Genomic DNA, 14,586 nt, shown 5'->3' with positions numbered 1-14,586 from the left:
CAAATCTCATCCTGCGTTTGTCTGCACCCGAAAATCATGAAGACAAGCAAGCAGCCTTGGGACATGTCCCACCTTCCTTGGGGGACAAGCCGGGCACACATGCGGTGACAGTTGTTTGCGTGATCCAAGTAATTTAAGCAACAGGCAGATAGTTAACCAGCTGGCTCTTGGCGATGTCACAGTGCTGACCACGGTCCGGGGGGCTCCTTCCTGAACACGTATATGGAATGAGAGTCACTGCTTTTATTGATCCAACCTGGAATTTCAAGAGTCCTACTATTCCTACTACGTCAACGCTTCTGGATGTATTTAATGGAAGAGTACCCTGAAATGGCAAGTAAGGTGAATATGTATATATACATTTATATATATATATGTGTGTCACTTGTGTAGCTCAGGTTTTCTTGACATCAAGCGAATAAAAAAAAATTAATTGGATGAAAAGGCAGATATAAAACTGAAACAGGAGCCCCTTAAGCCCTATTCTGTGTTCATAAAATAGCTTTATTGCTGTCTCTGATAAGCAATGAGTCAGAAATTTATAAACTAGAACTTGTACAGGTTTTATAAACAGAACACCATGACGTATCAGAGATCTACTTAAAACATTTTGTAAAAATGGTATCGCTGCTCAAAACAGAAACTGGAAAATTACCGTTTGGGGAAGTGGTTTGTTGCCCAACAGTTAAATTCAATTTCCTTACATCTTAACTTCCAAGAACTCTGAGAAAAAGGTAAATTAGCGGCTTAACACATGAAACCCATTAAGAGTTCTCTCTTCCAAGTGCTATCTTCTCACGACTAAAGTAAACACAGAAACCCTGGGAAGGTGTTGGCCGGTTGACCTGGACCAATCTCCAATCATCAAGGTCCAGGGACAGAGGCCCAATTTCACTTCCAGAAAGTTTTATTAGCTTTTCCCCTGCAAAAAAAAAAAAAAAAAACCCCACTATAATGGCTGTAAAATAGGATTAACCCAACAAAATGTTCTCTGTAATCACAGTGGCAGAACCTCAGATACTGCAAAGAATAAAACATGCCCCGTGATATCAGCAACCCCAGAAGGCAGGCAGCTTCTGGAGCCCAAAGCATCCTTTTCCTTGCGAAGATGTCCACGGGCTCTGTGGCGGACAGGGGATGCTCTCTGGAAAGGGAAGCCTGGACTTCGCCGTCCTCAGCTCACACTCTAGGTGTGACGCAGCTCACGGTCCAGGTATGATGCTGGCGCCTGGGCCCGTAGCCTGTTCCCGCGGGCTCAGAGCCCCAGGCCCATTCAGGCTGCCCTGGCTCCACACACTCAGACTTTCCTGCAAAGCTGTCTTTGGAAGTTAGGACCCACTCTGCCCCCAACCCCCAAAGTTCACATACTGTCCTCCACCGAACTCGGTACTTTCCCCAATAACTCAGCAGCTGTTCCAAGGGACAGGCAGCTTGCAGGGGCCTGCAGGAGACCTGGTGACCTGAGGTCCTGCTGAGCCGTCAGGCGGGCTGTGGCCCTTCCAGGACAGCAGAGTGTGTGTATCCAGGCAGGGGGAGTGCAGTGCAGAGGAACGGGCTCGAAGCCACCTGCCAAGGGTCTGCCCCTGAGCTGGGCGACCCTGTGCGGCTTCAGTAGCGGCTGGTGCCTCAGCTGCCTTTGCGTGAAAACTCAGCGGACACCACCGCCTGCCTCTGTGGCCACAGCGAAGGGGAACAGGAGCTGATCTGGGTCAGCCGTCAGGCTCCCGAAACACTACCTGTGCCTCCTGAACACCAACTAAGCTCTGTTAGGTTACAGTGATGACTTTGTCCGGGGACCTGCACATTGAGGGAGAGTCTCAAAGTGAAATTCAAGGACGAGGAAGAACCAAGACCCCAGCAAGCAGAGAATGAAAGAAAGATGTGCGTCTCACGCGCAAATTCCCATATGAAACCCAGGATTCTCCTTAACACTCTGTCACGGTTCCAGGTACTGAGGAAGACCCAGGGTCACAATTATTTTTCCCAAGTCAAGAGAGCTCACGAGATGGCGGGTTCTGGATGGCGCTACTAATACTGCCCCAGGGAGAAGGTTCTGTGAGTTCCAGTAACCGTCTCAATATCTATCCACGTGTACGGTGTGTTTCTAATCGCCGACGGGGACTTCCACGCCAGCAAGCGGTAGAGGAACACGGCAATATATCCGATTTACGCTCCACCTGTGACACAGTTTGGCTCTTATTAGAGTTTGGCGAGGGCTCTCCCGCTGTGTCCGCTGTTCCCCATTTCTCCGTTAGCTCCCTACACGGGGGCAATAAAACCTTGGTCTTCAGAACCACCACTCAGCAAGCATTTAGCAAAGCCCGTTATGGGCCAATAATAATAAGCACAGTGCTGGTGCCGGGAACAGAGTGAACAAGACAGAATCTCTGACTGTCAGAGGCAGCGGGAGGAAACGGGAACTGACCAGGAGAGCCAGCTGGGTGGGGGTATGGCAGGGGACCGGGCACCAGGAACAGACACGGCCTGTGCCCCCCAGAACCCACTGGGAACCCACCGGGCGGACGGGGCGGGGGGTGGGGGGCGTGGTTTTCAGTCAGCCCCCTGAAGGAGGAAACAGCCACATAATGATGGGCCCCCTCCCTGTAAAATCTAATACACGGGCACACCTCGGAGCTACTGTGGGTTCGGTTCCAGAGCACCGCAATAAAGCGGGTATCACAATAAAACGAGTCACGGGAATGTTGGGGGTTCCCAGTGCATATGTAAGTTATGTTTATACTATACTGTAGTAGTCTATTGAGCAGCATTATGTCTAAAAAACAGCATACATACCTTAATTTCAAAATACTGCTAAAAAATGCTGACCATCATCTGAGCCTTCATCAAGTCATAACCTTTCTGCTGGTAGAGAGTTTGAAATATTTCAAGGATTATCCAAATGTAACACAGAGACGTGAAGAGAGCAAGTGCTGATGGGAAAAATGGCGCCGACAGACTCACTCGACACGGGGTTGCCACAAACCTTCCATTTGTTTAAAAAAAAAAAACCTGCAATATCTGGGAAGTGCCAATAAAATGAGGTATGCCTGTGTGACCAAAGAAGTAAGCTGTTTGTTGGAAATGTTCCAGTACCCACGATGGTGGCTGTAGTGAACATTCCAGCACCTACTGCTGTCTCTGAAATGGTCTGGTGGTAAATGGAATATCAGTCGTGCACGTACTTGTTTCCCTGGGCGGAAGTGTACTTAAGGTTATTTGTTTTATTTTTAGTATTCTGCACATTTATTTTAAGCTTTTTAAAAAAGGGATGAATTACAAAAAGTACTGCAGATTCAGGAGAAAGAGCCTAGCTGCTCACCTGGTGTCTTTAAATGAGGCCAAATCCCACCAGCCATGGCCTGGGATGAGTCCAGGGGCAGCAGCATCGGAAAAGTGGGTGTGGAGGTGAGCTGGCCAGCGCCCAACAGCACCCCGGGGGGCTGCTCAGCTACCAGCACGCGGGCAGATGGTCTCTTAGTCCCTCAGATTTTACGGCCCTCAACTAGTGTTTCCCATGTGAAAATAACTTGTTATTAAAAAAAAACTGTCGTGTCAACTTTGTTTTTGAATATGCAATTCTAGAATTGGACATGTAAAAGTACTGGCTTTAGAGCTGTCTGTTCACACACAATTCTCTCAATATAAATCAAGTGCTTGTTTCAAGAAACTAAAACAGGATGGTGGTTGTGAGATTCGACCCTATGGAGAAATCCAGAAATCCTCTGCGTTTTAGTACCTGATGTGTTGACACTGCAGAGCAGGGTCACAAACCATCACCGCGAAGGGCCCCCAGATAGCGGCCTTGCGGGCAGTAGCCTTGTTTCGGGGTCAGGGGGGAGGGGTTGTTTTTGTTTATTTATTTTTACAGATCTTTAAAAATGCAACGATCCTTCTCAGCTCACCAGCAGCAACAGAACAGGACGGGGGTGATGGCTGTGGGAGAGCCATCTCCCCTTTGATATTTCTTCTGGGGACACGTCACTTTTTTTTTTTTTAATTTATTTTATTTTTATTTTTGGCTGCGTTGGGTCTTCGTTGCTGCACGCGGGCCTCCTCTAGTTGCGGCGAGCGGGGGCTCCTCTTTGTTGCGGTGCGCAGGCTTCTCATGGCGGTGGCTTCTCTTGTTGCGGAACATGGGCTCTAGGCACGCGGGCTTCGGTAGTTGTGGCTCGTGGGCTCAGTAGTTGTGGCTCACGGGCTCTGAGCGCGGGCTCAGTAGCTGTGGCTCACGGGCTTAGTTGCTCTGCGGCATGTGGGATCCTCCCGGACCAGGGCTCGAACCTGTGTCCCCTGCATTGGCAGGCGGATTCTTAACCACTGCGCCCCCAGGGAAGTTGGGGACACATCACTTATTGTTTGGACTGTCCTCTTCCATTTCTGGGGGTGGGGGAGAGGCAGAGGATCACTCTCTGAAACTGTCTCATTCCCATGGAAACCGTGTCAGGACTTTAACAGCAGGATTCCAGGGGGCTCTGTCTCCAGGTCACTGTGCCTATGCTAGAGGGTGATCTGGTCTCTGAGAAGGCCAGCACCCTGTGCGCTGGACATCACCAAGAGCTGGAGCAAAGCCCACCATCCAGGGCTGACAGACGTGTGTGTATGTGTGTGGTGTGTGTGGGTGTGTGTGTGGGGGGGGGGGGGGGTGTCCCTCTCAGGCAGATTCGGAACCTGCCCAGCCCAGGAAGCCCCTGCATCTGCATCTTGGAACACACTTAGCTTTGCACCATGCCAGGCTCCTGCCCGAGTCGGAAGGCGGGCCAGGGCACATCCTACAGCCAGTACTTCGTGGGGCGGATAAGCTGCCAACCCCTCCTGATGGGGCAGCAGAGGGTCCAGTGGTAAGTGGTCCCCGCGGCTCATTCCCACCGTTATGTGTTAGCTCCAAGGTCCAGAGGTTGTCTGAGGGCTCCTCCCATCTGCCCTGCTGTGTCCCTCTCCAAAGCCAGCGCCTGCGTAATGGCTGCCGGGAGCCCAGGGGTCCAGCCCCCAACTCCCTTCAGAATCCTTCTGCGCACGAGGGCGATGGGAGAGGCCCACGCTGGCAGCCTGGTCCACCTGGAGGTCACGCGGTCACACCCCGTGTAACCGACAGTCCCTGCACACAACCTCCCTCTTGGTCCAGCCGCACCCGCTCCCCTCCGCTGCGTGGAAGTGGAAGGAGTTGGGGACACACTGCCAGCTGGTTTCTGTCACCAAGCCCCACCCCCTCCACACACACCCTTCGCGCTTTCAACATGCCTGTCCCACCCAAGTGGCCCTCAGAGAGCAATGCTGCTCCCTTCTTTTGTTTGTGGTGTTGACGTTTTGTAAAAGAAGCAACGCGGTAAGAAATGGGGCTCAGAAAAGGACGGCATGATGGCCACACGTGCTGCCCCTTTTGGGCCACGTGGACGGAACCGAGCAGCTTCCCGACGCAGGACAGGGGTGACCATCTGCTACTCAGAATGCTCCCTGAACCAAGGTCCTGCCTCACAAGCCTTCCCAACAGGGGACACCCAGGCAGCCACCTACGACGGGCAAAAGACTACACTGTGAGTTGCATGTGGTTTCCACCCCTGGCCTGGGTCCATCATCAAAGAACTGATTCAGTCAAACCATTTCAGTCTTGTCAAACTATCGCCTTCCGTAGATAATCAGCAGCTGTACGTGGCGTACACGCAGGTGCGCACACGCACGCACGCACGCCCACGGGGGCCTGTCCCGGCCCCTCAGGTCTTGTGCCCACGATGCCCCAGCTCTCAGGCTAGGGCTCCCCGAGTCCTGCATGAGGAGGTGACGTGGAGGGGAGAGTCTGCGGGCACCTTCATCACACTACACTCCCCCCCCGTGTAATTCTCTTTTGGGGGGCACTTGGCCTATTTTGCTACTGGTATTTTACCTTCTGCTGCCTTATCTTCACGTCCTGGCCCTGGGAGTTGACCGTGGCCCCAGTGAAAGTCTGCCCTTAGACTTCGAACATCCAGCAAGCGTGATCTCACGGCATCATCCTACAGGAGGTTCGTCTTCTTTACACGGCGATCCCGCCTCGCACCAGCCGTGACTGGGAGGTGGGAACCACGCTGTCACATCCGTACCCGTCCCCCCGACCCACTGCCCCCGCATCTGACGGTGCTGCCTGCCCCCCTTTTCTTTCTCCTCTGCCCGCCCCGAGGCTGGCCTCAGCCGGCATTTCTTCCTTTCGGTTCAAACTTCCACAGAGAACCTCTCAACCTGTGGTCAGCCCTCTCGGTCAAGGGCTGGTTATGAGTCTCTGATCTCGCCCTTCCCTGGGACCAATAAAATGGGGTGGGAGGTGGGAGAGAAGCGAGCTTGTAAAAGGCAGAGACTTGCGAAAGGAAGCACAGAGGTGAGAGCACACAGGACCCGGCCCTTCTGGCCTCCGGGTCGCCCTGTTCCCACAGGGTAAACCAAGTGGAACGGGTCTGTTCATCAGGGAAGAGAGGTGCGTTACAAAGCCTCCCACTGGTTAAAGCTTAAGAGTCTGCAACTCAAGGGATGCCATTCAGAGGTGTCTCTAAGCCTTCCCTTGGAGCTACCGAGAAAAACGTCCAACTCTTCCTCCCCGTGAGACGTCAGTTTTGAAGACCATGCAGTCATGAGGCCACCAGAACTGCCTGCTGCCAAGCGGGGAGACCCAAGCAATGGGAAAGGCAGGTTCCTCACTAGCTCACGTGGATCGGGTGATTAGGTGCTTTCTCAAGCTATCCACCCATCCCCGGAGCTGCTCCGGGTACGTAAGTTAATGAATTCCCCTGCTCTCCTGGAGCTCAGCGAAGCTGGTCATCTCTCCCTGGCAACCAAGGGATTCGACACTACGACAATGAACGTGAACCAGATCAGAGAAGGCAGCTGCCTGGGTGAATGACGGGCTGGTCGGCGGCCACTCGGTTCCCTGGATCCAGAGCCGCTGCCAGCAAGACGACAAAGTCGGGGCCCAAGGTCATGGGCAGATGTAGCAACGGACCAGGGAGAAAACACCTCGTGGCAATTCAGCTTTGACAGATCCAAGGACTATTTTCTAATTTGCAATCAAGTCATGCACTTAAAGATCTAAAAAACCATCTTGGGACTTACAATTTCTCTAGAAAAAATAATTTCTAATTCCAAAGGTGAAACTTTCTAGACCCCAGTCTCCTTTTTCCTATTGAAGAAATGGTTTCGTCCTGAGGTGTCTTAGGAGAGACACGGCTGTGTTCCCAGCATGCACGCCGCTCTCTGGGGGCCTCTGTCGTTCAAATGCCAGGAAGAGCATGTGTGGGCTACCCTGGGAGCCCAGGGACGCTTCCCGGCAGAGGCCAGCATGCAAAGCTGCTCAGCCGGCCAGGTGCAAATCCCCACCGTGAATTACAGCTGCCCATCCAGAAGCTGCTTCTACCCCCTGGAACACACACACTGACCACAGGTGCCATGCCCAGCTCTCAGCAGGCCCTCAGTTTCCTGGTGAATTAATTATAACTATACAGGACAATGTGTTCTGAGTCCCAAACAACCAATTCAAAAATACATTTTGTCCTGCCAATTCTGTCAATGCCAAAAACGTAATCTCCTTATTCTACTTTTACAGCCCTCTTTCTCTCGTTTAAAACGAAGTAGAACATCCTTCTCTTTAATTACTCCTTTGAAGTTCTAGGGATAACTTTAGTATCCTTCGCCTGTTTTAAAGGCACTATCACCTGGCCCTCAATATGGCTTCCATGTGAGGGGACGGAGTTAGCAGACGGTTACACAGATCAGAACAATGACAAGAATCCATGATCTTTCTATAGTTAGAGACTGAGTTAGCATCTGAAATAATTAAAGAAGATGGCTGAACTGATTTCTGCTTTATCTATTAAGCCAACCTACCAGTGGGCTCTTAATTTTAAGGTTTCAGATAATCCTCATTAAAAACTTTTCATGTACTTATAATCACTTGGTTGCAAGTACCATGGTAAAGTTACGTTGAAACATTTAACTGGCCAGATTTCAAAACGACTCCAACTTTATTAGTGTTTACATACTTTGTTCATTGGAACACTAACAGCACCCAAGAATGTGTTCAGAAATAAGCCTAACATCTGCTGAGTAGTGGTAGCTCACAAAAATGTTTTTTAAGTTTATTTGATTTGGAAAGGGTTTGTGGAGCTGACAGTTTAAATGCATTTCACATGTCCCAGAAAATAAGGCTGGTATTTACCACATGGCTTGTTTCTAAGAAACTAAGTAAACATTCATTTTTTAAAAATGACTTCAGATACCCATGGTTCCTGAGAAGGCTTTCACTGCCCTGACGATAGACACATCTGTTGGGCAACGATTCCAGGCGGAGTCCTCAAGGGAACCGGCAAGGTTAACAGAGGGACGTCCAGCTCACAGTGACCTGATGGCCAGCAGCCCCTGCTCTCGCAGGAAGTGACCACTAGAACTGCAGCCGGTGTGTGACGTCCCGGCTGGGAACGGGCAAGGCACAGTGGTAACCCCAGGGCCAGTCACCCTCGGGGGGCACCCTCGGATTAGAAACACCGGAGAGAAGGTTAAGATGGGGCTCTCCCGTCCATCACAGCGGCCACCGTACACTGAGGCCACGTCCAACCAGAGAAGCTCGTGCCCCTGCACCGCAGCCCAGACGGAGTCCCCACCGCCCGGGTGCAAGAAAGACCTCACAGAACTCAGCCCCATCCTAGAAGCCCTGTGGGGACGGTGGGCCAATTAAAATTCCATCCTTCTCTCTAGTTTCCAAATGGCTCGATTAGGTCCCAGGGATCTCGTACGGCGCTCTACTGTCATGACCTGAGCCGTGCTTAAAGCTGTTAGAATAACCGCACTGGTGAGGAGAGACAGTCCCCCAGGCATCTTCGAGCCAGGCCTGAGCTGGTCAAGGAACAGGACGCCGGGGATCCCGACCTCGCGCCTGGTGGACACGAAGTCCTGAAGCCACGCCTGTGAGAACGGCCCAGGAGGCAGGGCTGCCCAGCTGAAGCAGAAGATGCAGGAGCAAAGGGGCAGGACCCATGTTTACAAGGCACGTGTCCCTGAGCCCTCTCTCCGTGCCAGGTGCCAACGCAGTCTTCTGCACACTTACACTGGTGTTCAGTCCCTACGATGACTGGGGCGCAGGGCGGGGTGAGCTGAAATTCAGGAGGATGGGTAACTCACCCAAGGCCACAACGGAAGTAAGTGGCTATGACAGGCTGGGAAGCCGGGTTTCAACCCCAGGCAAGTGCGGGCCTGACATGCGGGGGAGAGGCGGTGCCGTCGCAGCCCTCACGCTGGCACGTCCCCCAGTACCAGGCTCGTGGCCGGAACCTGCTGGCCGCCGGCCTAGATTCGGGGCTGCCGTGGCCTCGGAGCTTTTTTACCCAAAAATGCGAACTGGTGAAGAGCCTGCAGGAAGCTGAAGACTCACTCACTGAAGGAACGCGCCTCTGATGGAGTCAGCTCCTGAGGACCTGAGAACGACAGGGGCGGTCGCCCCCAAGTCACACCAGGCCGAGGCCCCGCTCCGCGGCACGTGGCGGACCCACCTATGTCACACCCGGATGAGGGCTTACTCCGGATTCCAACGAAGGGAAGCTCTCAGACAGCGTGACATCATCCTGGCACCTTCCACCCATTTGGTGGCCCTAAGTCCTTGAAACATTGGCCAAGAGCAGTTAACTTTATCATCCCAGGCAGGTCGGTCTCTGGACGTTCTTTTTTTTTTTTTTTTTTTTTTGCGGTACGCGGGCCTCTCACCGCTGCGGCCTCTCCCGTTGCGGAGCACAGGCTCCGGACGCGCAGGCTCAGCGGCCACGGCTCACGGGCCCAGCCGCTCCGCGGCACGTGGGATCTTCCCGGACCGGGGCACGAACCCGCATCCCCTGCATCGGCAGGCGGACTCTCGACCACTGCGCCACCAGGGAAGCCCTCTGGACGTTCTTAAAGTTGTTTCCACCAACCGTAACACCGGCCACTCGGTCTGCTGGACGCTTTAGTGCGTCTTAGAGCTAGAGGCTCCTTCCCCTCCTCCACCGCTGAGAGCAGCTGCTGGCAGCAGCCTTTCTGGGCCGCGGCTCCCCTGCGTGGCCCGCAGTGGGAGGCCCAGAGGGAGACGTAGCGGGGCAGGGGCTCAGCTCTGAAGCTCAGCGCTCTGCAAGGGAACGGGTCTCAGGTGGCCCACGTTTCCATCAAATTCCCGCGTAATACTGGGCAGCCGTGGTTTCCTTTCCTTTTCTTTCTTGTTTTGAAGGAAGAGCGTGAAAAGCTGCGGCAGGCCCGTGGCGTGTGCGGCGGGGAAGGCCGGGCGCACAAACGCATGAGATGGAGACTCAAGTCCCACGCCCGGATCCTCATTCACTGCCCTAATCAGCAGCCACTGGTCGGGCACCGAACAGCAGAGGAAGAATTCTCTCCCGACCGTTTCCGTCAGAAGTGAGTGACAGGGCTTCCCTGGTGGCGCAGCGGTTGAGAGTCCGCCTGCCGATGCAGGGGACGCGGGTTCGTGCCCCGGTCCGGGAGGATCCCACGTGCCGCGGAGCGGCTGGGCCCGTGAGCCATGGCCGCTGAGCCTGCGCATCCGGAGCCTGTGCTCCGCAACGGGAGAGGCCACGGCAGTGAGAGGCCCGCGTACCGCAAAAAAAAAAAAAAAAAGAAGTGAGTGACAGCTGTGAAATCCCATCAGAGTGTGAAGGTCACATGTAAAGGAACCTAATCTTTGTGACGCCCTAGCAGACCAGCCACGGGCATGGCCAGGGAGGTCTGGGGCAGCAAATCGCCCTTCTTGTCACCGAGAGGTAACGGAGCAACTTCAACAGGTCTGAGTGCAGCTTCTGTTTCAACACCGCGGGTGTAATATACACGTACTGTTACGGGTTAAATTCCGGCCCCTGAAAATGTGTTCCAGTCTGAACCCCCAGTACCTGTGGGCCTGAACCCAGAGACGAGCGTCTTCATGAGATGAGGGAAACGTGGACACAGACGCAGGGAGAAGGCCCCGTGACGACACGGCAGAGCCTGGAATGGTGCGTCTACAAGCCCGGGAACAACGGCGGGCTGCCAGTCACCAGGGACGCGGATTCTCCCGCACTCCCTCCGCAAGGAGCCAACCTGTCAGCTACTTGATCTCAGACTCCTGGCCTCCGGGGCCGTGAGAATACATCTCCACTGCTCCAGGCCACCCAGTTCGTGGTAATATGTCATGCAGCAGCCCTAGGACTCGGACACACACATGTATCTCTCGCACACGCACGATTAAAAGGGTATTTGCCTGCACAAAAGTTTTACTCTTTGGGTTATTTTCATGGACTTACAGGCTCCCTACTGGGTTACCCACGTTTGCGTTGTTAATCCACTAATTAAAATGCACACCTAATATTTAAATCCATTCCCTCATTTCAGTTGTATCTTTAAAATAATCTAAATTGTCTGAGTCAGCTGCCTTTGCCACAAGGATAAAGTATCAACCCAAAGGTATCACACAGCGAAAGCACAACAGGCGTCACCCTCTGAGAGGTGATGAAACCTGCACTCTGGCGAAGGCTGGGGATATGAAAACAGAAAGCCCTGACCACCTTCACCCCCCCAGCAATCTAAGGATCCCCACCACGGGTGGGAGTAACACTAAAGGATATTTACACATTAATTAAAGCAAAAGAAGAGCCTGTGCAGACGGGAGAAGGGCAGGGAAGCTCCAATGAGCTGGGTGCACAGGCAGAGCCCCCAGGAACACGCCTCCCACGTAAAGCCACTGCCCTGTATGGGGAAGGCAGTGGATCACCCCAGCCACTGGAAGAGGAAAGGGGGATAAAGCTGCAGGTAATAATAACAGCAAGAAAAAGGAGAGGTCTCACAGCTCACCCAGAGTCCAAACCTCTCAGCCTGGTGACCATGACATACACCTTCAGCTGTGTCCTAACCTGACCCTTGGCTACGAAAGTAGCTGCGGGTGGTGCTGAGCTGTAAGCGGCTTCATCAACCTCCCACACACCCCAGAGAGGATTCCCTTTGCTCTGATGTTCTCCATAAACCTGGGTGATGACACAGAACACTGCAGCTCCAGAACATTCTCTGTGGAAAGCTTCTCAATGAAGCAAGCAAGGGTAATCGATGGATGTTAATGCATCTGGCAAGGACTGAAATCACTTTGCAGCTACAGGCTCTGTGACGAGGGGGCAGGGACTTCTGTGTGCCAAGACGATGAGAAAGCAAGGCTTGTCTCATTCATTTCCTTTTGGAAACAACAAATTATGGTTCCCTCCTGCTGCCACGTGGGACTCGCCCCGGTACGTGGACAGAACACGGGAAACACAGACATGCCCACCTGCCTGGTTCCAGGGTGGCTGGCCTCTGGGAAACAGGGAGTCATGGGGACTAAAGGCTTCCAGGCCCCAGGCAGCACCTGCTCACAATTCTTCCAGCTCCCGGAGGACCTGACGCACGTCCCCTGGGGGGACCTCTCTACGCTCCCGGCAACGTCAAGGAACAATCCCCTGACCTCTCCAACGGTGAGAGGACAGGTGGCCGGGCCAGCTCCTGAAGGGCGTGAGCGAAGATCTCAGACAATCTTTCCCCTGACCCAGGAGCCCTTGGGCACAGACCCCACTGAGGGGTGAGATGTTTCCACTTTGCAGATGAAAGAAGGGATGTCCCGTTAGCAAACTCGAGAATGCATCCACCCTGTAAAATAATGTATTCTGAAAATCGTATGATACCATGAAATTCCCGGAGGTAAAATGTGTTACCTGGAAAGTCGAAGAAGTAGGGCTGCTACAGATCACATTTAGGTCTCCCCACTGGGTACAGTTTTTACTTTTGATGTGCAAACGTTCAAGAGAAAGGCTTTTGTGTTCATCAAAATATAAGGGCCCGCTACAAAGAAATCATAGTCAGGGCCAAATGCGATGGCACAGACTGAATGCCCTAAGGGAAATGGCGAAAGCCACAATAAGGACAAAACAGCACCACGCGGGACGGGGAAGGTGGCCCCAGGCAGGAGAACCGGGGACCCGCACCAACCACACCAGACGTCGAACGGAGCACAGGAGAATCCAGCTCATGGCAGCAAAACCAGGGCCCAGACCACGTAACCTCCAGGGACCCCCGACCAAGGGGTCCCCTCAACTGAAACCTTGAGCAGTCCGGGGGCACACAGGCAGATTTACTTGAGGAGTGATCCTCCCGCTTGCAGCCCAGCTAATTAGTCCATCAGCAGCTGGTGTCGTCAATCTACGCAATTGCTAGACCCGAGGAATAAGTCGAACCCCCAAGAAAAAAAAAACTCTCGGGTATAATCAAAACGACTATGGCTAAAACCCACAGTCAGACACAAAGGCACAAATACACAAGTACAACCCAGGTACGGATTCCAGGAAAGAAGACGGCCAACTCTCTCACCTCTCTAAAGCACGCAATTTTCTAGCATCTGTATCCATTTTTCAGCGTCTGGCTATGCTTTTCCTCATTGATTCCCACATCCGGGCCTTCACTTCTAATCTCCCTTAAACCATCATTTCAATGCAGGTAACGAAAAAAGTAGGCCTTTCCCTCATGTAACCGCCGCGAGGCTTTTACGGTGGGATCGCAAAATTCTGCAAAGTCACGGCAGAGCCCCAAGCAAAGCTTGCCACAGAATTCCATCTCCCACACTTTTCTGAACGGTTACACAGTATCCAGGACAAGAGTTAAATGCCAGAACAGGTGTTACGGGAAACACGTGAAGCTACTCAGGACTACTGCTAAAAAGACGTCTAAGGGACAAAACAGGGTGAAATGTTTAACTTAAAGCAAAAGAAAAGGCAAAAATGAAACAAAATAGGATGATACACAGAACGAGGAGGGAAGGGAAGACTACAGTACAGAGTTGTGTCTCTCCTCGCTCTTCAAACAACACAAGCGCTGCCATGAAGAAAATGTATAGTTACCTGCATCCATATCTGCAAAGAATGGAACAGCCAGTAAGAAAAAGAAGGAACCAGAAATTCAGTGTCTCAGAGTCGGACTTTAAAAGGTTACACGGAGAGAAAATATAATTTAGAAAACTGTGTGTGTACACTCTACCGGGATTTGGGGACACGGGAGCTAAGTGGTTTTTCCTAGCATTACTACCATCATTTTATTTAAAGCAAAAAACAAAACATGGGTATGTTAACTGAAGAAGTAAAAGCCTCATGGCAAAAGAAATAGCTTATTCTCATGCAAAGTGATACTTAAATGTTTAGAATACAATATAAGGGAGGAAACATACTCAGAACATATGGTGGCGGTTCATCTGAGAGGCCCGGATCTATGACTAAGGAACAGTACACACACAAATTATGTATAAACTCAAGATCCAGATCAGAGAAACGTCCAAGCAGTAATAGTTAAAGGAGTGACGCTGGATTCACATTTGAAGGGACAGAACTATTCGGTACGAAATACATTCAACAGCATTCATGGTTTGACTCTATTTGCTCCAAATGCCGAGATGGTTAGCAAAAAATACTACAGAAGAAGCAACATGCCTACGGATTTTTACTGCTTGGTATGTTATTACTTTTCTTGACATGGGACACATCACAGCAATGATTGAGAATACGCTAACAAAAAATTTAGAAAACTAAACTCTCTTGAGGTGGAGACTGTGTGACA

At 52.1% G+C, this 14,586-nt stretch overlaps 1 protein-coding gene across 14 annotated transcripts in view; it reads right to left on the bottom strand.

Moving 5' to 3' along the window:
• Positions 1-14,586, bottom strand: part of AGAP1 (ArfGAP with GTPase domain, ankyrin repeat and PH domain 1) — a 568,640-nt gene that overhangs the window by 356,706 nt on the left and 197,348 nt on the right. For 9 of the 14 annotated variants that reach the window (XM_067027214.1, XM_059055294.2, XM_067027207.1 and 6 more), the window contains exon 4: positions 13,878-13,889. The exons of the other annotated variants lie outside the window; for them this stretch is intronic. In XM_067027214.1, coding sequence (XP_066883315.1) covers positions 13,878-13,889 — 12 coding nt within the window. The remainder of the gene's footprint in view (positions 1-13,877; positions 13,890-14,586) is intronic. 14 annotated transcript variants of the gene reach the window in all.

The sequence above is a fragment of the Kogia breviceps genome, chromosome 2 (assembly GCF_026419965.1).
Source record: "Kogia breviceps isolate mKogBre1 chromosome 2, mKogBre1 haplotype 1, whole genome shotgun sequence".
Taxonomy (NCBI): domain Eukaryota; kingdom Metazoa; phylum Chordata; class Mammalia; order Artiodactyla; family Physeteridae; genus Kogia; species Kogia breviceps.
The sequence above is the reverse complement of the archived record's forward strand: the minus strand, read 5'-3'. Positions and strand labels throughout refer to the sequence as shown.